We start from the raw sequence: 23,840 nt of genomic DNA, 5'->3' as shown, positions 1-23,840 counted from the left end.
GAATTTGTAGACACATCGTGAAAAACTACTGGCTTAGAATGTGCTTGATATTACAAAGATGTCTTATTAAATACTGTTTGAATGAATGACTACATTAATGAATGAAATTAAAATTATATAATGGGGCAGGGAGAACTTACCTTTTGACGATCTCTTGAAAAAAACAGCATCTGAATATCCCAAGCCTTCTGATTTAGATCTTCCATTTCCATCTCCATTTTCTTATGTTCCCACTCAATCTGAAATATTCCTTTGTGGACCTCTTTACTTTCCATCATGCTAGCAACTTTCTTTTGTCCTTGAGTCTTGAAAAAAAAAGTACATTTTGATATTCATAGGACTCTACATACAGAATACAGAATATATGAAGTTGAATTTTGTTCTTAGAAAACACTTGGATTACAGAGGTAATTCTATCTTCTTTTTTTAAAAATTATTTTTATTTAATTTTTTTTTGAGAGAGAAAGAGTACATGCATGAGTTGGGGGGTGGAGAGGGAGAGGGAGAGAGAGAATCTTAAGCAGGCTTCATGGCCAGCATGGAGTCCCACACAAAGCTGGATTTCACGACCCTGAGCCAAAATCAAGAATAAGACCCTTAACCAACTGACCACCCAGGCGCCCCTCTATCTTCTTTTTAAAAATGTAGCAGATATTAAAAAATTATTGATCACTAAAAAGCTGATAGGTACTAAACAGAAAGGATTATAAAATACATTGGAGTGGCATAGCCAATTTACTTTATATGTCAGTAATTAGGCAGGAACTCCTTTTGCCATCACCAATCTACCAGTCTGCATGTATTTGTATCCCTACTCTCTACCCTGCTCCCTGACGCTATAGACAAAGGAATATAGTTTAATGCAGCTAGGCACAACAGTATCTGGTAGGTAGCTAGTGGAAAAGCAAAAATAATAAAATAAAATAAAATAAAATAAAATAAAATAAAATAAATAAAATTGAGTGGGTTAAATATATTTAAATACCTAGATATTTTGCACTTCACTTCAAATTGCCTACATGAAGTTCAGGAATATTTTCATGAAGTTATTCTCCCAGATTGCTAATAGTGACACTTTTGTCTCTAAAATAAATTTGTATAAGAGTTCCATCAGTTAACATTTTATATCTTTCTTCTTCAAAAACTTAGCTTTTTGAAGTTCATGCCATTATATTATACCATACCACCTGCTACTCTTTTTAAAAATTATTTTCATCTTCTGATCACTGCTTGGCCTCTCAATTCCTTGAGTTACTCACCTTCGACGATCTCTTCTCCATCTCACTCAGACACCCAAATCCCACAATTATACCCTCAATCTTGTTGTATGTAACAGCTCCAAAATCTTAAGTTCAAGCATTTCTCTAGGGTAGTGTTTCTCAAATATTGGAGATATTGCCCTTCCATAGGCAATTAAAATTATGTTTGCAGAAATTTTTGGCTGACACAACTGGAGGGAGGTGCTGTTACTGGCATCTAGAGGGTAGGTATCTCACACTAACAACAAAATATGAAGGAGAATTTAAGATACTCTGAGAAAATAAAGCTGATGGAATTCCTCATTAGTAGACCTGCTGTACCAGAAATGCTAAAGAGAGTCCTTCAACCTGAAATTAAAAGGCACTAAACAGTACCTCAAAGTCGTAAGAAGGAATTAAAAAAAAAAAAAAACTAAATTAAAAATGCAACTACATAGGTAGATATAAAAGTCAGCATTATTGTATTCTTTGTTTGTAAGTACTCTTTTTTCCTCTATGATATAAAAGAAAAATGCACCAAACAGTAATTATAAATCTATGTTGATGGACACATAATGCATAAAGATGTAATTTGTGACAATAACAACAGAAAAGGGTAGGGGCAGAATTGTACTGGAGTAGAGTTTTATATACTAGTGAAACTAATTTGGTGCTAATTTGAATTAGTTTGTTATAAAACTAAGATGCCAATTGTAATGCCCATGGTAACCACTAAGAACACAACTAAAATGTATATAGAAAAGTAAAAGGCAAAGGGATCAATGTGGTACTCTGCAAAAAAAATCAACTATATACAAAGTAAGACAATAATGGAGGGATTGAGGAACCAGAAAATATGATAGAAAACAAGTAACAAAATAGTAAAGTCTTTTTTTTTTACTAGCAATTACTTTATATGTAAATGGATTAAACTTTACAATTAAAAGGCAGAGATAGGCATGATGGATTAAAAAAATTCCAGTGATATTCTGTCTAGAAGAGATTCACTTTAAGATTCAGTGAAACAAATAGCTTGAAAGTGAAAGGACAGGAAGATATCATCTGTGCAAATTGTAGTCAAAAGACAGCTGGGGTGGCTATACTAATATCACACAAGCACATTATTTGCTGATAAGAAGCCAACCCTTCAAGAAGATACAGCAATTACAAACATATATGCACTAAAAACAGAGCCCCCAAATATATGAAGCAAAACCCAATAGAATTGAAGGAGAAATAGTTCCATAACAGTAATTGGAGATTTCACTACCCCACTTTCAATAATGAATAGAACAAGTATACAGAAGATCAATAAGGAAATAGAGGATTTGAACAACACTATAAACTAATTAGACCTAAGAGACATATACAGAACACACCACTCAATAATAGCAGAATACACATTCTTTGCAATTGCAAATGGAACATTCTCAAGTATAGACCATATGTTAGGCCATAAAATGAATCCTAATACATTTTAGAAAATTGAAATAATAAAAAACATCTGTTCTGACCACAAGGTAATGAAACTAGAAATCAATAACAGAGGAAAAGTGGAATATTCACAACTAGGTAGAAATTAAAAGACACATTTTTAAATAATAGGTCAAAGAAGAAATCACAAAAGATACTAGAAAATACTTTGAAATGAATGAAAGTGAAAACGTAACATACCAAAACTTTTGAGATGCATCAAAACCAGTATTCAGAGGGAAACTTATAGCTATAAGCACCTATGTTAAAAAAAGGAGAATGATCTCAAGTCAATAATCTAACATTATTAAACCTTATAGGATTATCAAAAGAAGACCAAACTTAACCCAAAGCCATAGAAGAAGGAAATAGGAAGGTCAAAACAGAGATAAATGAAATAGAAAATAGGAGAGAATAAACGAAACCAAAATCTTTGAAATCAAAATTGGCAAACCTTTAGCTGGAATAAGAAAAAGGAGAAAAGACTCAATTTGCTAAAATCAGAAATAAAATCAAGGATATTACTAACCTTACAGAATTTAATAAGATTATAAGAGAATACCATGAACAACTGTATGCCAACAAATTAGATAAACCTAGATGAAATAGGAAAAAATTCTAGAAACACACACACTACAAAAACTGACTCAAAGAGTAACAGGAAATCTAAATAAACCTATCCTAACTAAAGACCGAATCAGAATAAAAAACCTCCCAACAAAATAAAAAGCCCAAGACCAGAATGCTTCATTGGTGAATTCTACCAAATATTTAAAGAAGAATTAATACCAATCCTTCTCAAACTCCTTAAAAAAATAGAAGAGGAGGGAATACTTCCAAACTCATTCTTCAAGACCAGAATTACCCTGATACCGAAGCCAGACAAGGACACTACAAGAAAAGAAAATTATAGGCCCATGTCCCAGATGAAAATAGATGCATAAGTCCTCAATAAAATATTAGCAAACCAAATTTGACAGTACATTAAAAGGATTGTATACACATACACACACTCCTAGGCATATGTTCAAACTGCTGAAAACCAAGATAAAGAGAAAAGCCCAGGGACGCCTGGGTGGCACAGCGGTTGGGCATCTGCCTTCGGCTCAGGGCGTGATCCCGGCGTTATGGGATCGAGCCCCACATCAGGCTCCTCCGCTATGAGCCTGCTTCTTCCTCTCCCACTCCCCCTGCTTGTGTTCCCTCTCTAGCTGGCTGTCTCTATCCTGTCGAATAAATGAATAAAATCTTTAAAAAAAAAAAAAAAAGAGAAAAGCCCAAAGGCAGACATATTATATGAAAAGGAACAAGATTTAGAAAAATATATAGTAGACATCTTGTCAGAAACTCTGTAAGTCAGAAGAAAATGAACCCCTTTAAAGTGAAAAGGATGAAGAAAAGAGAGAAAAAACCTGCCAATCCAGGGAACCTAGCAAACTATCAACAATAAAGGTGAATCAAAGACAATTTCAGACAAAGAAAAACTTAGAAAATTCAATACAGGCAAACTTGCAATTCAGTTAAAAGAAGTTCTTTAAGCAGGGGTGCCTGGGTGGCACAGCGGTTAAGCAGCTGCCTTCGGCTCAGGGCGTGAACCCGGTGTTATGGGGTTGAGCCCCACATCAGGCTCCTCTGCTATGAGCCTGCTTCTTCCTCTCCCACTCCCCCTGCCTGTGTTCCCTCTCTCGCTGGCTGTCTCTATCTCTGTCGAATAAATAAACAAAAATCTTTAAAAAAAAAAAAAAGTTCTTTAAACAGAAGATATATAAGACAGACACTTTAATCCACACAAAGATCTCTTGAAATAGGGGAAATGAAAGGAAATAGAAAATGCTTTCTTCTTATTTTTCATCAATCTAAAAGATAATTATCTAAAGCAAAAATGATGGCAGTGTTTTGTGGGTTTAGAGCATTTGTAAAAGTAAAATGTATGGCAACATTAGCACATAATTCTCAAATAGTACAAAATCCCCAAATATTTGGAAATTAAATAACACTTCTAAATAGCCCATGAGTCAAAAAGGAAGTTACATGGGAAATTAGAAAATATTTTAAATGGAAAGAAAATGAAAACACAAAATATCAAAATTTGCATAATACAGCTAAAATCATGCTTAGAAATTTATAACATTCAATGCTTATACTAGAAAATAAGGTCTGAAATCAGTGATCTAATCTTACTTAAAATTATCATTAGGTGAGTAGATTGAGCTTAACAGAATGATGGCATATTAGAATGAACATTTAACTTTGTAGTCCTGAACTTTTTTTTTTTTTTAAGATTTTATTTATTTATTCGACAGAGAGAGAGACAGCCAGCGAGAGAGGGAACACAAGCAGGGGGAGTGGGAGAGGAAGAAGCAGGCTCATAGAGGAAGAGCCAGACGTGGGGCTCGATCCCAGAACTCCGGGATCACGCCCTGAGCCGAAGGCAGATGCTTAACCGCTGTGCCACCCAGGCGCCCCAGTAGTCCTGAACTTCTTAAACCTTAGAATCATCTGGGAGGCTTTTAAAAAATACCATGCCTCTGGGTGGGGCCTGGACACACGGTAAAGTTCTTCAGGTGATTCTAATGTACGGCCAGAGTTAGGAACCACTGATTTAACCGAATGAAAATGATTTATCATGGAAATGGGAGAATAATGAACAAATTTGGTACAGCAGATTATATGTTGGCTTTCTTCTTAAAAAATGAAAATTACCCGAATCACAGAATTCAAGTCTTCAATTATGCTCTTGTTGATGAGAATTGCATCAGGATACTCCAGCAATAACTGAAAATTTTCCAGTTCCACTTGTCCTTGTTTAAGGAGAATTTGGATTGTCAAATTCAACTGGAATCTCACTTTCTCTTCCTGCAATCTACATTGAGAAGACTTCAAAGTAAGTAGTTGAAATATACTTATATTTCAAATTTCATCTATTATCTGAGAACATAAAATTCAAACTTAATTTTCAACTTGAATTTCAAACTTAAGCTGAAGGAAAACCTGCTGGAGATTAATGCAAAACATCTTTTCCTGATGATAAGCTTTCTTGGAGGACTCTAAGATACCTCCTCTTGTTGATATAGAATTACACTCCTCAAAGAATGGCATGGACAGAAATGCATTCACAAAGTTTTACTTTATGATTAAGAAAAGATTAATATAATTTAGGTTGTAAGTGGAAAAAAATTGAGATGCTACCAGATAACACATCTATTAAAGTTCTGACTATGTATTGACTTCTGATATTTTATTAACAATGTTTAATCTGTATGCTACTTCTACCTCTTTCTGGCTAAGTCCCGTTCCTCCTTAGAGCCTAGATCTGAGGATGATGTATAGTGATGAATTTGGGACACCAGAGAAGCATTTATCAAAGTGGCTGCAAATAAGGAAAAAGCGAAGCAAGGACTTAGAACAGCACCCCAATCACTCAGCAAAATACAAGCTCTCTTAAAGAAAAAGATATTAGCTGGCTAGTTGTATACATGGGAATTTCTTGGATATCTGCCTAATTTTCCAGAGTTTGCTTGTATGGCTTTGAGCCCAAAAGTGCTGACTAGCAGAAACAAATTCTTTGTATTATATTAATGTGGAAGGAGCAGGTTAAAAAATAGTAAGGTTTTCCCACAACTTACCTATTTCTAATAAGAGCAATGGAACCTATAAGTAAGTTCCATTCTGAAGTAAGGTCTTTTGTAACAAAATGCACTTTCTCAAAAAGAATTTTTAAAGCCCAGCAAGAGACCAGTCTGTGCTGGCCAAAAACCCCCCCCATGACAACACAATGCAACAGCCCCAGCTTAGACTCTGTAAATGAACATGAATGAAAAGTTCAAATTACACCATGAGTTCATGGGACACTTTTTCAATTTCCTGCTGCAACTTCTCATCATCTTCTGTTCTCCTCCGGAGGAAAGCCATCATTTCCATTAAGCCAGCCGCTTTCTGCTTTACCTGAAGGAACCAAACCACAAACACCTTAGAGCATATGGGGCTTTAGAAATAAAAGCAAACTAATTTTAAAGAACTTTAGAAAACATAGATGTTTTAACTTAGTTACAAAGCCTTAATAAGCCCATTTTTCTAGAAGATTAATAAAAATTTAAAGCCTTCCCATTATGTAATATAAGATACCTAAAATGTACATGGCACATTACACGAATATTTTGAAAAATATTAAATTTGCTTCTCACTAAAAAATCAAATATGCAAGAAACTATAATTTTCCTTATATCTTATTTTAAAATTTGTTCTCATCATCTCAGATAAAATGATAAAATCATAGATTCCTCAGCAAAAATATGCCAGTCTGATATTTGTGGTGCTGAACTTGGGGAATTTCGGGGAGGGGAGGCAGAAGGTGGTCAAGAAACAGCATAAGGAATGAATTTTTTCCCAGTTAATACATTCTCAAATTGTTACCTTTGCCACATTAAAAAAATATTCTAGCAAATATAAAGTAGGTTCTAGTGAAATGTAATTCTAATCTATGCAAAAAGGGATGAGGACAACTCAACGCCATGGCAGAGAGAAAGGAAGCTGTGTCTACGACAGTGCTGCCCAAGAGAAATACAATGTGAGCCATAAATGCAAGCCACATATTTAATTTTCAATTTTGCAGGAGCCACATTATAAAAAGTGAAATGAAACAGGTGAAATTAACTTCACTAATATATTTTATTTAATACAATAAATATATCCCAAACATCATTTCAACTGTAATGAATATAAAAAAAATATTGAGAGATTTTCCATTCCTTTTTCATACTAAGACTGCTAATTCTATGTATACTTTCTACTTACAATATGTCACAATCAGGACTGGCCACATGATTTCAAGTAAACAATAACCACATGTAGCTAGGGGCCACCATTTTGGACAGCGTGGGCCTACAAGTATAGACTTACACTTAGCTCTCCATATCACTAAGGTTAATATCTTATCTCATCATTATTATTATTACTAACATTAATAACTACTACCTTAGCGGGAAAACCTAAATAATTAACATTTCTGGAAGCATTGATCACTATAAACTATATATTTGATATTAGTACACTAAGTAAAATGAAATTGAATTGAAATGGAATAAAATAAAATGTTATTATATACTTTCTGTTCATTTTCCACTTTCGCTCGTCTGGTTATGCAGAAATGATCCCAGACCGAGGGGTCCAAGCCTTCTGGCATGTTATTAATATTGTCCAAGTCATCCATGGCTTTCATTAACTGGACAAAGGCATCCTTATGCAATTTCCCAGATTCTGGTCGTTCTCCAAAAGGCACAATACTGGCCGCATCTGAGTGCGTTTTCTGTTTGTGAATCCTGGTATTACCAATAAAAACCCATCAACCTTTCACATCCTCACACACGAGAAATCAATGTTAAATTATACAACCCTTAGCATCAGTATGACATCGCATGACACTTTCTTTTGGCAAGAGAGGCTTGTGGGTGGATTATTCCAAAGAGAAAAGCACCCACTTTGACCTTCTTCCATTCTCTTTGGATGCCCAGGCATGACCTTGGCTGGACTACTGATGTTCCTGACTGTTGTCAGCACCGGCAGCTTTACCTGCACTAAAGAAGTCTCCCTTCTGTGTATTTTAAGCAGGCAAGTAAATGCCCAAGAGGAGTGTGGATATTCCCTGGTTATGTCCCACATATCCTCTGCTGGTATCCTTTTTGCAGATGAGTAGCCTGGAATATTTCTGATATAAACTGAACTGGAAAAGCACTTTTTAAAAAATCTACATTAATGGATTAGTTTTGTTTCCCTGGGCTGTGGCTGGGAAGGGAAGAAAGGTACAAAGATTTGTACCAGACACTCACTATCTAGATGCTTTACAATATGCTGTGAAGTTACTGTTGTTATCCTCTTTCTCTAGATGAAGAACGTCTGAGAGAAGCTATTGGTCCAAGACCACAGGTCTGACAGATGGTAGAGTTAGGATTTAAAGCTAATTCTGTTTGACAATAAAGCTTATGCTCTTTCCACTGCTGCCTCCCAATATGTGGGAAGAGTTGCTTCTTTCTTCACAGGACTTATTATGACTCACTCCTTTAAAAATAGGGAAACCAAGATATGAGGTATGTTCTAGGTTGAATTTCCTGGGTTGTGTGTAAACTGTTAAAAGTGAGACAATGAGTCTGCATCTCAGACAAATATGAGCCTATACCTTTGTAACAAATTCCATGATTTCTAGCTTACCTTTGATTGAAAATTTTGGAAATCTGAGTTTGTAAAAATTTGGAAATCTGTGAAATGAATTCTAATGGTACTCTCAGTATAAAACCCCGATTATTTTAGAACCCTTTTTGATAATGGTTATTTTCAATCATTTATATTGGCATTTTCCAAACTTTGTCTTGAACACAATCACATGAGATGCTCTCAGTGGCCAAATAAGTTTGGAAAATACTGCTTACTCTATTTTTGTTTGTTTTTTTAGAGAGAGCATGCACGTGCACATGAGTGGGGGAGGGGCAGAGGGAGAGGTAGAGAGAGAGAATCTTAAGCAGGCTCCATGCTCAGCACTGAGCCTGACTTGGGGCTTGACCACACAACCCTGAGATCATGACCTGGGCCGAAATCAAGAGTCGGACGCTTAACCATCTGAGCCGCCCAGGCGCCCCTCTATTTTTTGTACTTGGATACACAAAGGCCAAAAACAAATTCTGAGACGTTCTTCAGTAAACTGTTTAACTTTTCTTTTAACCCAGTATTTTCCCAAACATATTTTGTCCTGGAAGCCTTTCATGTGTAATTCCAATTCATACAACAAGGGCCTCACATTTGCTAGAACACATCTTGGGAAAATTGTAGATCTGTATACCATCAATATCTTAAGAGCAACTATTTTCATAGGACTATGATAGCACAATGCTCACCTTGATACTTAACTTTCTGAATAATGAAATCATTTTTCTTCATTGCTTACCTTAAGATGTAAGAATAATCTAAAAAGCCCGAGTTATGATAAAGACACTTGAACATTTTCACATAAAAGATGTTACACTGAATATTTCTATCTAGTTGGGATTGAAAAAGCCAAAATCTAACAACACTCCTCTTCATTTACAAACTTTTTTTCTCAGAAAAATGATAGCAAAGGAGAAACAAACCTTGGTCGGCGTTTAAAAAGTTTGTAGAGTATATCCACCTGATGACTGGGAATTTCAGAAAATTCTTTTTTAAAGCTGCGATCCAGAACCTAAGGACAGAGATATCATGGCTTGGATTGCAACTTTTTTCAGTAGCCCTTTCTTTGTTGACAATACTTTTTAAAATATAGGGTTGAATCACTTTGATTTTAAAAATCCATGAAAATTTGGTTTATAAAGTAGACTTATTTGAGGGTGACACTTGCTATGCAAGGATTTCTCAAAGATTTATTTTGAATAGGAAGTACCTCTGTGAATTACAAATATTATTTCATATAAGGTTCTAGAAATCATTCAGAACTAAAATTTTCACAAAATAATATTTACGAGTAAAATATTCAAGGTATTCTATTCTATTCTTTATGTTTTTCTATCCTATTCTTTTCCATTATAAAACTAGTGATCATACATATGATCCAGTAATTCCACTACTGGGTATTTACCCAAAGAATATGAAAACACTAATTCAAAAAGATATAGGCACACCTATGTTTACTGTGGTATTATTTACAATAGCCAAATTTTGGAAGCAACACAAGTACCCATCGATAGATGGATAAACACACACACACACGTACACATATATGATATATATATATGATACATATATGATATATATATACATATCATATATGTATGATGGAATATTACTTCGCCATAAAAAGAATGAAATCTTGTCATTTCCAACAACATGGATGGACCTTGAGGGTATAATGCTAAGTGAAGTAGGTCAGTCAGAGAAAGACAAATACCACATGAATTCACTTATAAATGGAATCTAAGAAACAAAACAAATGAACGAAGAAAAAAAGAGATACACAAAAAACCATACTCTTAAATACAGATGATTACCACAGGGGAGGTGAGAGGGGGTATTATGTGAAATAGGTGATGGGATTAAGAATACACTTATCATGATCTATACATAATGTATAGAACTGAGTAATATATAAAATTGTTGAATCATTATATTGTACATCTGAAACTAATATAATACTATACATTAATTATGCCGGAATTAAATTTAAAAAAATTCTGGTCATAGCCTACTAAATTGATTTCATGACCAACTAGTGCGCACTGCAACTTAAAGTTTGAGAAGCCCTAAAGTCTAGGTGATATCTCTCTTTTTTTGTACAAGAAATTTAAACCAGAGAAGTTACAAAAATTTATTTTACACAGTGATTATCAGAAATATACAATGGCTCAGAATTCACTGATAACTGAGGATTGTAGCAGGAGAAAATCTATGAGGAAATTAAATTACATCCCTTTTAATCTCCCCCAAACCTAAGCAGCAACTCTACTGCATTGATGAGTGGGTAAGACAATGGCTCTCACTTTGTCTTCTGCCAATAAGTTGTCATAGTGTTCCTTGTACACATCAAGGTCTTCTCTGGCTTTCTGGATGGCCTCTGAAGTCTGGTTCTATAATAACATCAAGAATAGGCAATTGGAACTGAGTGTTTCAGGATAAACAAAAATATTAGGGATACTAAAAATAAGAAATTTCCTAGTACAAGATAAATGTGTCAGTGAAATATCCATTATAGATAACATTTATAGCAGAAAGGAAATCAATTGGAGACTTTCAAAGGAAAAACATCTAATCACCTCTTTCTAAGTATACCCAGCTATGTGAGTGTGTAAGTGACTGTGGAGCAGGAAAGTATGATGATGAAATTGGAATTCACATGGGCTTGGCTTCTGAGAGACTGAATATAAAAACAGACAATGGCCAGACCATATATACAAATAGAACTCTGATCCACAGCCCCTATAATAACTAGCCAGGAAACTAAACCATATCCTCAGCAGTGATCAGTCCCATACTTTCAGGATTTGATCAGTAACTTTCAGGATTTGATCAGTAACTTTCAGCTTTCCTAATTTTTGCCATTTCCAGTTTAAGACCAAACAGAGAAAGCCAAATATGCTCCCCAAATTGATCACGTAAGTTGCCTGTCTTCTAATTAACTTGTCCCTGGCTTCCCAATGCCAACAACAACAACAACTACTACTACTACTACTTCTTCTTCTTTCTTCTTTCTTCTCCTTCTTCTCCTTCTTCTCCTTCTTCTTCTTCTTTCTTCTCCTTCTCCTTCTCCCCTCCCCCTCCTTCTCCTTCTCCTTCTTCTTCTCCTTCTTCTTCTTTCTCCTTCTTCTTCTTCTTCTTCTTCTTCTTCTTCCTTCTTCCTCCTCTTCCTCTTCTCCTTATCCTTCTCCTCCTTCTTCTCCTTCTTCTTTTTTTTAAAGATTTTATTTGAGAGAGAGACAGAGGAAGCGAGCATGAACAGGGCAAGGGAAGCAGGGGGAGAGGGAGAACCAGACTCCCCGCTGAGCAGGGAGCCCCATGGGGCTTGATCCCAGGATCCCAGGATCCCAACCTGAGCCAAAGGCAGACGCTTAACTGACTGAGCCACCCACGTGTGCCCCCCACCCCATGCCAACAACTTCTAATCAGGGTGCTCCTGAAGCCCTCTCTCCTTTCCATTATAAAGCTTTCCCATCCCCCTGCCTGCCTTTGAGTGTCCACCAAATACAACCGATGGTGGCTGATCTCTTACTATATCAAGTTCTGAATAAATAGTCTGCTTATTCCCATTTGGATGGTCTTCATTTATTTTCACATTTCCAATTCCTGCTGTTTTACTTTCTAATGGGTGACTTGTGGGATGCCTGGGTGGCTCAACTAATTAAGCGTCTGCCTTTGGCTCAGGTCATGATCCCAGGGTCCTGGGATCGAGTCCTGCATCAGGTGCCTTGCTCAGCAGGGAGCCTGCTTCTCCCTCTGCCTGCTGCTCCCCCTGCTTGCATGTGCTCTCTCTCTCTCACAAATAAATAAATAAAATCTCTAATGGGTGACTTAGGCATGTTACCAGTCTCTCCAAGATGTTCTCCTCACCTGTGAAAGAAATTCAGTACCTTGCAGGGGTGTTATTAGTAGGGCTGCATTCAGAAGGTGCTTTGCATATGCTATTTAATGGACTTTTAGCAAAACTTAAGTACATATGCCATATATATGATACTTTAAATCATTCATTCATAAATTATCTTTATTAATATTACTAATAAAAGCTGACATTTTTTGAAAATTATGTGACAAGCATTTTGCATTCATTGTGTCTTTAATGAAACATATCTATTCATGCTCTTTATTAGAGTTTTCCAGAATATGACAGTTTTTCATTCTATAAGCTAACATGTTACATGTTTCGTAAAACTTAGGGTTCCAAATGATCCAGAGAGAATATTCCCAGGGAAGAGTTTGCAAGTAGCTTAAAAGGTTATATGTCCTGTCCAAGGTCCCACAGTGTCACAACCAGTCAGTGGTTAAAAGCGGGTGCTTTCAACCATGTCTCGTTTTATAAACCATATGTCATATGAAAGTCACATGGTTCCTTTGACTAAATGATTACAGATGCAGAATCCCATAACTTCATTAACAGATAAGAGCGGGCACTTTCACCTGACCCTGGAGCCAAGTCCCTGGCAGGGAGCCAAGGAACACACACAGCTGAGAGGAATGTGAAAGAAAGGGTCTAGTGTGTGAGCTCTTGTTTTTTTGTTTTGTTTTTTTCTAAATAGATTTTATTTATTTATATGAGAGAGAGAGAGAGACAGCACGAGCAGGGGGAGGAGCAAAGGGAGAGGGACAAGCAGACTCTGCTGAGCGCAGAGCCCGAAGCAAGGCTCGATCCCAGGACCCCAAGATCATGACCTGAACCAAAGGCAGATGCTTAACCCATTGAGCCACCCAGACGCCCCTGAGAGCTTATTAGACAAGGAGCATGACTGTCAGAAAATGCTTGTACTCAAGATATCAGATACTATCCTTACTTTCTCCTCCTGCTTCCTTGTAAGGTAGTTGTTCAGGAATGCTTCTCTGGAGCTTATTTCTTCATCCAACAGTAAAGAAAATACAAGATTATTTATTTTCAATTCCTCCTGTAGAAATATTTAAAAAGGTAGGGAAAATGATCACTACATCTATTTGAGAAAGGATTTTCTACTGAGGGTCATAGACTTGACACTCATCAAGCCGGCTTGTGACATACAAATAAGAGAAATTCTTTTTAAGAAAAAGGGAATATAGATTGTGGCACTAAATACTCAGTTATTTTAACTTTTCATCTTTTCATTGTAAGAGAAAACACATATAGAGAAAAATACTAAGACAATGTATAGTTTAATGAATTATTATAAAGGTAAAACACACTTGCAATCACCACACCGTTCAGGAAATAGAACTTTCACATCCCAGGAGCCCCTTGCATGTGTCCCCTTCACAGTCTCAACACTGGTAATAATTACTTTCCTGACATTCATAGTAATCACTCTCTTGTGTTTCTTTACGGTTTTTATCACCCAGGTATATCTCTCTAGGCACTATAGCATCGCCTGGCCATTTCAAAAATTGTCACATTTTAAAAATCTCTTATAATCCAGTTTCCCTTCCACCCCTTTCCTTTCTTCACGTTTTCTGTAGTTTCACCTCGCCTGGGCTTTGCTCTCTGCAACTTCCAGTGACTTCACGACATGAAGGATGCTGATGAACTCACTGGAAGTTGATGTCACATACTTCCTGAAAACTGGCAGCTGATCAGAGGCCTGCTCAGACACATGTTTGATCCTTTTGGCAATACCTTAGGTGATACTACGTTCTTTGATCAGGACACATATAGCATTAGGGTGTCCGCCTTTTTGTGATGTTAGTAACTGTAGACACTCAATGCCCAGGCCCATTAATCTATGGAGGGTTGCAAGACGGTGATATTCTCTTTCTATGGTTCCCTTTTCACTTATAAATTAAAATTGTTTCATAAATAAACAGATGCTTCTCCTTATCTGCAGTGTAGTAACCTAGTGGTATAGTTCATCTAGGAAGGTACAATCAATACTTGATGCTTTCTCTTTATCAGTTTTTACATAATGAATTGGTTGTTATCCTTTGAAGGTGAATGATAGGTATTTTTCTTTTTAAAATATCACAAATTCACAAATTAAACAACTTTGGTGGGTTTCAGTTAATTGCAATGATTATCACTGTTGAATCTTCAACTATTCCCTTTAGGGGAGCTTTTAAAATTGGCTCCTGAGTCCTTTGGATATTACCTGGTAGTCTTTGACAGTTTCCTCATTATCTTGTATAAAAAGATGTTCTCATTCACCAAAACAAAAACAGCATTTTATAAACCATGGATAAGCCCGTGTTTTCAGCAAGTTAAGAAATAAATCACTTAAAGTTAAACTGAAGTTTTTCCTGAAGCCTTAATCTTTCAAATTTTGTAATTAATTGGACAATTTAAATATAAACAGTTTAAAGTGGACAATTTAGGGGGCGCCTGGGTGGCACAGCGGTTAAGCGTCTGCCTTCGGCTCAGGGCATCATCCCGGTGTTACGGGATCAAGCCCCACATCAGGCTTGAGCCTGCTTCTTCTGCTATGAGCCTGCTTCTTCCTCTCCCACTCCCCCTGCTTGTGTTCCCTCTCTCACTGGCTGTCTCTCTCTCTGTCAAATAAATAAATAAAATCTTTAAAAAAAAAAATAAAGTGGACAATTTAAAAGCAGCCATATCAGAATCTATATCTGTATCTACAGTCATATAAATGCAAGTGTGTTTGCAAGATCCCTGAAAGGAAAATTTTATCACCACCAACGACCTCCCCACCCAAATGACAAAACTAGACAAGTCCTGGTGTGTTTTAATTAGGTAAACAAAACTTAGTTAAATGGACATTAAAGGTTCCTTCTAGTGAACCATTCCTTTTCAAGAAGTTGAAATCTCTGTGCTGTATTGACTAAAAGGTCGTGATTCATGGAATGTCTTAAGACTTCGTTCATGGAAACCTAATCATAAGCAGATGGTTAGATATGTTGGCAATTTAGCACCTGCTGGAATAAATGGGTGGACAGACTCCTGTAATCCAAATTCTTAACCTGCATGTTTTTTCGTTACCCCAACTCATTCCTGACATGTAGGCTCAATCTTCTCAGTATTTGAGTTACTGGTTCAGCAGAAACCAGGAAAAACAACTTTGTAGTCAAAATGTTACCCAACTGTATATTGTTTACTTTATTGTAAATACTGGCAAACAGTGGTCAATAAATAGTTTTATATTCCTTAAAAAAAAAAAAGATGTTCTGAGCTTATCTTTTTAAAATAACAGCTTTATTAAGATGTATTTCATACAATTCATCCATTTCATACAAGTCAAGGTTCATCCATGCTGTACCATGTATTAATGGTACTGTTTATTGCCAAATAATATTCCATTATATGGATAAACCATATTTTATTTATTTCTATGTAGTTGTTGGACATTCGGATTGTTTCTACTTTCTGGGCATTATGACTAATGCGGCTCTCATGACTAGTGCTGGGGCATTTAATTCCCAATGTCCCCCCACCCATCTACCATATACACACTCCCTCCCTGTGGGGCCAGTGGTTATGTTCAGTCTATAGCCAAGACTCCCAAGGAGCAGCCTCTCTCTCAAGGCTACAGGTCTTGCTGGGTCCTGGTAGCAGCTCCCTTCCTTTGCCTCTTTAGCTCTAGAGATGTTACTGTCTTCTTGCTATTTCTAATCTTAGTTTTTCACCATTCCTTGCTGTTTCCCCTTAACCCTGACCATACCTCAGTAAAGAGTGTTTACATTAAACCATCTTAAATGTAACTCTTTCAGTGTACCATTCCTGTTGGGACCCTGAGGATAGAGACAACCTCCTGGGGGTTCCCTTATCTTCTCTCATCTTTTTTGGCTGACCCCCTTGCTTTGGGAGACACATACAAATTTTTGAGATCTTGTATTTCTCAAAACATCATTATTCTCCTCTTATACTCAATTGGTAGTTTGACCAGGTATAGAAATCCATGCTAGGAATCGTTTTCCCTCAGAATTTAAGGCTTCACTCCTTGGTCTTCATGCTTCTAGTTACTATACACTTCTTTTATATTCTTACTGCTGAATCAAATTAACCCAGATTTTTCATCAGATCTTTTGGGGCAGGTGGATTATTCATTCATTTAACACGTAGTATGAGCCCAGCCCCTTGCTAGTTGCTGGAGATACAGGGATGAATAAATTCATGGAACTTATAGTTTCGGGAGCATTAAAAAGTAATCTCATATAAATTAAAATTCAGTTGCATTAAGTTTTAGAAAGTAAAAGAACAGAGCATATACTCGGAGGCTCTAGCCGAGTCTGAGGAACTGGCTTGTAAGCTGGGACTGACAGCTGAGTAGATATGGGCCAGGAGGCAGAGCTGGGAGGAAGGGGCACTGAGGTGAGCTCAAGGCACCAGAGATGGAAGCACAGCAGTGAGGGGGAGGGTGGCAGAGGTGAGGTTGGAGCAGGAACCAGGTCTGCACGAGCAGGACCACAGTGCCAGAAGGGGTGTTGGTCTTTTTCCTAAGAACAAGGAGAGGCCCCGGAGGCTTTCTTTAAAAGAAAAGGTCCTGTGAGTAAAGCTTTTACTTACTTGGTTGACAACCATCTCTGCCTTCACTCTCCTTTCAAAGAGTCTTTTCAAATGTTCATCAAAATTCTGTGTGCTTTCTTGAATGGAGTTTTGAAGTTTCTTCATTTCTGCTTCTAATGACTGGAAGGAAGTCGATAACAAAATTAACATTTAGGAACACCAAATGCTCTAAGGAAAGGGTGTTCACACTTTGCTGCAAGGGAGGGGGAGGGGGTGAGGGAGGACAGGCCTTGTGAAGTGTCCTGGGCCCTCCACCCTCTTCAACCAGAGATGTTCCACTTGGATCTGTTTAATATATTGTGAGTCTGAGATTTTTGCTTTAAAAAGATTACACTGGAAAAAAGAAAAAAGGAAATAACTCATCATAGCTAATGGTGCAGGCAGAGATAGGCCTAGTAAAACAAATCATAGCAAATCTTTCTGGAAAATTCTGACTCTCTAAGACAGAAATTTCCAGATATATAATCTGGCCCTAAAAAGTTTTGATTTTTTTTTTAAGCCATGATATATCTTCATGGAAATTTTTAGATTTTAAGGAAATAAAGACTGAAGTATATGGATATAGAGGTAGAGACAGAGATAGAAATATAGATAGATATAGACACATACAGATATATGTATTTATACTCTCTTGTTCTCTGCATATGTTGTCTGTCCAAAACATCTACATCAGGGGAAAAAAGTCCCCCCTGCCTTTTCTGAAATTCCACCGGGACTTAGAGCTAAGCATACAGTAGCTAAGTAGAAAGCTATAAATTTATATTTATTTTTTTTAAGATTTATTTATTTATTTGAGAGAGGCTGAGAGAAAGAGAGAGAGAGAGAGTGCATGCACGTGCACATGAGTGGGGGGAGGGTGCAGAAGGAGAGAATCTCAAGTGGACCTTTCCTGAGCACAGAGCCCGACGTGGGGCTCAATCTTACAACCCATGAGATCATGCATGACCTGAGTCAAAACCAAGAGTCAGATGCTTAACCGACTGAGCCATCCAGGCGCCCCTATAAATATATATTTTTAAAGAAATAATATCTGCAGATCAACCCCAGACATACCATTACAAATAATTTTCATCTTTAAAAGTTTTTATAACTTTTAAGATTTTGATATAACGTTAAATTTATAGAAAAGTTGTGAGAATAGTACAAAGAATCCCCATATAATTTTTATCAAATTAATCAACGCTAATATTCTGCCCCATTTGCTTATGACTTGCTCAATCTCTTCTTTCTCTTTCTCTCCCCCTATCTTTTCTCAACCATTTGAGATTAAGCTGCAAACACTTAAATACAGGTGAGTCGTTTTGTAGTCTGTCACTGAGTTTAGGTCTGTGTGATGTTGTCTCAGGCTTAAACCAGGTGGTATATTACTAGCAGGAACCCTACATGAATCATGTTGTATCCTCAGTGCACCACATCAGGAGACATGATGTTGGTTTGTTTCATTATTGGTGATGTTAACTGTGATCACTTGGTTAAGTACTGTCTGCCAGTTCCTCTATTGTACAGTTACTTTTTTTCCATTTGTAATTAATTAATTTGAGGGAGAATACTTAGAAACCATGTAAAAATCTTATTCCTCATCAAACTTTTATCTACCAGTTTTAGTATCCATTGATAATCCTTACTTGAATAAATTATTACTATGATGGTAATGATAATATTATTATTTTAAATTTACTTTAAAAAGCCAAGTTCTGGGGTGTCTGGGTAGCTCAGTCCGTTAAGCATCCAGCTCTTGATTTCAGCTCAGGTCATGATCTCAGGCTCCTGAGACTGAGCCCTGCGTCAGGATCCATACTGGGCATGGAGCCGGCTTAAGATTCTCTCTCTCCGTCTCCCTCTGCCCCCTCTCACTCCTCTTACACATGCATGAGTGTGGGCGTGCCTGTTCTCTCTAAGTTAAAAAAAAAAAAAAAAGCCAAGTTCTGTCTATGCTGGTTTAATGAAGTGAGAAACTAATTCTGGGAAAGTGATGGAGAGAGTTTAGCAAAATGTAGAGGCATTTGACACAAGGAGAAACACCACCCAAATTAAGCTAATTAAACAATGAAGAAATACTAAAATAAAACAAATACAGAAAAAGCACACTTCAGGGTCAGTTTGCTTGTCATAATTTATGACACTATCTCATAGGAATGGAAAAATTCCCACGGACTGTGGGCCCAGTAGTTGTGTATCAAGGCCATGTGTTCCTGGATAATGGAAGTACCATCACACGGCAAATGGCCAAAAGCTCAGCCTGCTGAGACCAGATTGTCCGAGGGTCTGTAGCCCACCCTTCTCTCCAGTTTGAAAGGAACTTTTTCTAATGTCAGAACAGCCTTTTGCTCTGTGTTTCAAATGCCCCACAGTTTTCTCACTGCAGGCCCCTGTCATGTGTTTTCAATCTGTCTGATCTCCATTCCCTGCTCTTCAACCTGTCATTTTTTCTCACTCTTCCAATTCGAGCATAAAAGCCACTTTCTCAAGTAGGCCTACCTTGAGTCCTGTCTTAGGCACTACCTTGAGTCTTAGAAGCAAAGCCTGGAATAGGATTCCAGGGTACGCAATTTTTGGAGGGAGTGCTTTTTCAGAGACACCTGTAAAGTGGGGAAGGGAAGCAAGCAAGGAAGGGACAGGAGCTGAGCAACAATGTGCTCTTAGGTGGCCCAGCCTTCGCCTGATTCCCAAAGGTATAAGGGTAATTGAGAGGCTCTGCTGAGCAGTCCCAATTTGGGCTAACTGGGCGGGACTTTTGTATCCCCATCTCATCAGTCAGTCACAGGCCTCTCTGGATAGGGGCAGTGGTATAACCTCGCGTGTTATAACAAGGATGTCCCCTTGATGAGTCAAGGGCAAGGCACCAAAGGTCTCAGGTATGAGCCTTTAGTTACAATGCACAGCAGTGAGGGAATGGGCATGCCAGCCTGAAAAGGGGACCTAGTGAATACCAATGGCCCCAACTACGTCAGTGCCTCTGTGTTTACTGTCATAGATGGCACCTGAACTTGTCTATCTTGATTCATCACACTGTAGTTAAATAACTATTTTGTGAATTTCCAGTTAATGTGTAACTCCCTCCCCTCAAGGCAGCGAGCACTGTGAGGGGCCAGGGCTGCGTCTGTCTATTCAGCAAGCATCCCTTGGGACCTGACACAGTGACCAACACATAGTGGGAACCAAAGGAATATTTGTTAAAGAATTGGGTGTCACTTTTCCTCAAACATTCCTGGGAAGATCTAATTTTAACTAAAAACGTCTGTAACAGATGCTGTGAAATGAGAAGCAGGGGAGATGAAAGGTGGGAGACTAAATAGGAGGGTATGAATGAACAACGCAGAACCCATCAGACCAAGAATTTCTCCCAGCCCTGGATAAAACCATGGCCTGCTCTTAAGGTTGAAGGTGGCAACCTTTCATATGCAAATTCCCAGGCCCTAGGAGAGTGCCTGGCACATAATAGCAGTCAATAAATTTATCCATTCATTCAGGAAGTATTTATTGAGTGCTTATTACGTCAAGCACAGTTCTCAAAACTTGGAATATAGTAACGGACAAAACAGACCAATTCTCTTCCCTCACGTTACATCCTAGTAGAGGAGTCAGGTAACGTGTAAACAAGTACGGATGAGGTAGGCCAAGTGGGGATGAGCACTCTGGAGAACAACAAAGCTGGGTGGGGGGGCAGAGCGGGGCTGATGGGGAGGGAGTTTGCCATGCTATGTAGGAAGATGAGGTGACAACCGAGTAGAGATCCAAAAGAAGTGAGGCGGCAAGCCGTATGGCTAAATGGGGTGAGAGCACCCCAGGTAACGGCCACGGCATGTCAAGGGCCCATGGCAAGAATGAGCTGTGGGTGCTGGCGTCAAGAATGTGCTGGGTATCTTTGTGGAACACCAAGGAGGTCAGTGGAGCTGGCACAGGGACCGCGAGAGTGGTGGGAGGTAAAACAGGAGGGGTAGGGATCAGGGGAGCGGGAGGGCAAGGAAACTAATGCCATAAATCGGGTAAAAGATGACAGTGTTTGGATTAGGGTGGGAGTTGTCGTGGTGCCCAAAGAGGAGCTCCTGGAAAATCTTAAAGAAGGGACTGGAGGTGCAGTCTCAGGCAGTGCTGCTTCTGGAAGAGGGAGGTGCCTCTTGGAGATGTGGGTGAAAGGAAAGAAGAAAGGAACAAGTGAAGATTAAGGGTCCTGCAGAGACCAAAGAAAATCGTGAAATCAGCAGACACACTGGCCTCTTCCCCCTGAAATAAGAACAGCGCTGCATGAAGAACTTGATATCAAGTTGATAATGTTATCTGCACAGAAGGGGAAAAAAGGATTAGTCCAAATAAATTCTGAATATAATGTGCAGGTGGTCTGCCCTCCATGGGATATATCCTAAGAGCAAAAAGAGGTGCCAGGAAATCTTAAAACCTACCAAGAAGTTTTGCTTTTGGTAGAGGCATTATATGTATATTGTAGGACTGAGCAGATGAATAAATCTATACTTATACTTGCAGAACTAGAGCTTGCACTGAGAAAGGAGATCTAAATGCTAAATTAGGGAAATAGAGAAGAACCCTATGGTATGCTGAATTGGAATTGGAGGTAATAGTATGAAGTTTTGATTCTATCTGTCTATCTATCTATCTATCTATCTATCTATCTATCTATCTATCTATATAAAATCCAGGAGAAAAATACAAAAAACAAATGTGGCGATATTAAAAGTTGGTGGGTGTAGGTATATGGTACAGGTATACTAGATATATGGTATATGGATGCACTGTTGACATAGGTGTATGGTATACAGATGGTACTACTCATGCAACATTTCTGTACATTTGAATAACTCTAAAATAAAAATAGACAAAAAAATAATCTAGTGTTGGGAAAATTGGTGTAGATATACAATGAAATAAGATTTGTCATGACTTGATAATTGTTGACGCTGGATGAGGGGGTCATTATACTACTCTCTCTAAACTTTTATATGTTTGACATTTTCCATAATATAAAGGTTTTCCCAATAGATTAAGAAAAGAGAAATTGGAGACAGTGAACACAGATTTTTCTAAGGGTTTTCTGAGGAGATACTTGGCTATGGATTGAGAGGAAAGTGAGGTCCAAGGACTTTTTTTTCTCTTTTAACTTACTTTGAAATAAATTCACACTAACTCAAAAGTCACAGGATAGCAGAAAGAATTCCAGAATCCTCTTCAAAGGAGTCTTTTTTTTTCCTTCATTTTCTTTTCTATACGATGACAGATGGACCCAATGTATAATATTACAGCATGTGTATATACTGGAGGGAACACTGACATGGGAAAAGGGCATATTGCCGGAATGGTAAAATGGGATGGGATTGGGTGCACAAGTGGAGGACTGGGCTTGGGCAGGTGCAAGGCCATTTCATCCCTAAGAAACAGAAAGGGACAGTCTATGGATTTTGTGCAGGCGGGGGGTAGATGTGAGGGTGGAAGAGTAAGGAAAATCTCTTCTAGTGGCTTCTCTCCTCCCAGTGAAACAGAAAATGAGGTGAGTAAGCCGAGGGGGTCAGATTTTGGAAGTTTGGAGACAGAGGAGAACGTGGGACATGCTCCTCTAGATCTTGCCACTTAAAGTGTCATCCTCTGACCAGCAGCAAGCCACACCACCAGGCTGCTTGTTAGAAATCTCAGGATCCTTCCATTTCCTCAAAATGACAGAATCAAATCTACATGTTTGACAAGATCCTCCATGTGATAAGGACTCAGCTAGGGGTGGGAGGGATGGAATAGCATCACCAAACAGCTCTAAAGACCCAATAAAGATTGAGGTCATTAGAGGGAAAGCAGTCAGTATTTTTTTTTACCCACAGCATGGTGCGTGGTACGTGGTGCAGAGAAGGCTGAGTACTGGCTTCAGCCACAGCTGGCTTTTACCCACTGAGTATGACCAAGGAGCAGGGAGGTGAGAGTGTTGGCAGCAGGCTATTTCACAATAGGAGACCATGGAATAAATGCCACCACCTTAGCCATCTATACTCCCTAACTGCTTGACATTTTTACTGCATTCAGATGGCTCATTTTGGCTTTTTGGGAACTACTATCTTAGGCTGAAATGTGAGGGCATTGTCGCTCCTGAGATACAGCCACCATAAAGCTGACAAACTGCCCTGCCTCAAATAACACCATGATTTTCACCTTCTTCATAGAGGAAGAGATATTTTTTATTTGGTTGTACGCCACCAGCTTTCATATCTCTATTATAATCGTAAGTAATTTTCTTTTTTTTCTTTTTCTTTTTGTTTTTTAAATTAACATATAATGTATTATTTGTTTCAGGGGTACAGGTCTGTGAATTGTAAGCAATTTTAATGTGGGAATGTTTCTTTGTGATGCAAGGAGATAACAGTAGGAGATATTTGTAAATATCTCAAGTTAGAACTCTAAAGTATGTGCTGTTGATTGTGTCATTCTTCTGTCAAGTCCTTTCCTTGAGATTGAGAGGAAATCAAGCAAGAGTTATTACTGAACTCAAACAG

General features: G+C 37.9%; 1 protein-coding gene across 1 annotated transcript in view; it reads right to left on the bottom strand.

Moving 5' to 3' along the window:
• The window catches only part of CFAP43 (cilia and flagella associated protein 43), a 105,437-nt gene that overhangs the window by 8,712 nt on the left and 72,885 nt on the right, over positions 1–23,840 (bottom strand). Inside the window, exons 28-35 of the mRNA XM_040624397.1 lie at positions 17,353–17,472; positions 13,709–13,816; positions 11,210–11,296; positions 9,830–9,918; positions 7,816–8,029; positions 6,544–6,656; positions 5,415–5,574; positions 141–305 (exon numbers count right to left, since the gene is read on the bottom strand). Of these exons, the coding sequence (XP_040480331.1) occupies positions 141–305; positions 5,415–5,574; positions 6,544–6,656; positions 7,816–8,029; positions 9,830–9,918; positions 11,210–11,296; positions 13,709–13,816; positions 17,353–17,472 (1,056 nt within the window). The remainder of the gene's footprint in view (positions 1–140; positions 306–5,414; positions 5,575–6,543; positions 6,657–7,815; positions 8,030–9,829; positions 9,919–11,209; positions 11,297–13,708; positions 13,817–17,352; positions 17,473–23,840) is intronic.

This window comes from Ursus maritimus, unplaced genomic scaffold (genome assembly GCF_017311325.1).
Source record: "Ursus maritimus isolate PB19 unplaced genomic scaffold, ASM1731132v1 scaffold_7, whole genome shotgun sequence".
NCBI classification, from domain to species: Eukaryota; Metazoa; Chordata; class Mammalia; order Carnivora; family Ursidae; genus Ursus; species Ursus maritimus.
The sequence above is the reverse complement of the archived record's forward strand: the minus strand, read 5'-3'. Positions and strand labels throughout refer to the sequence as shown.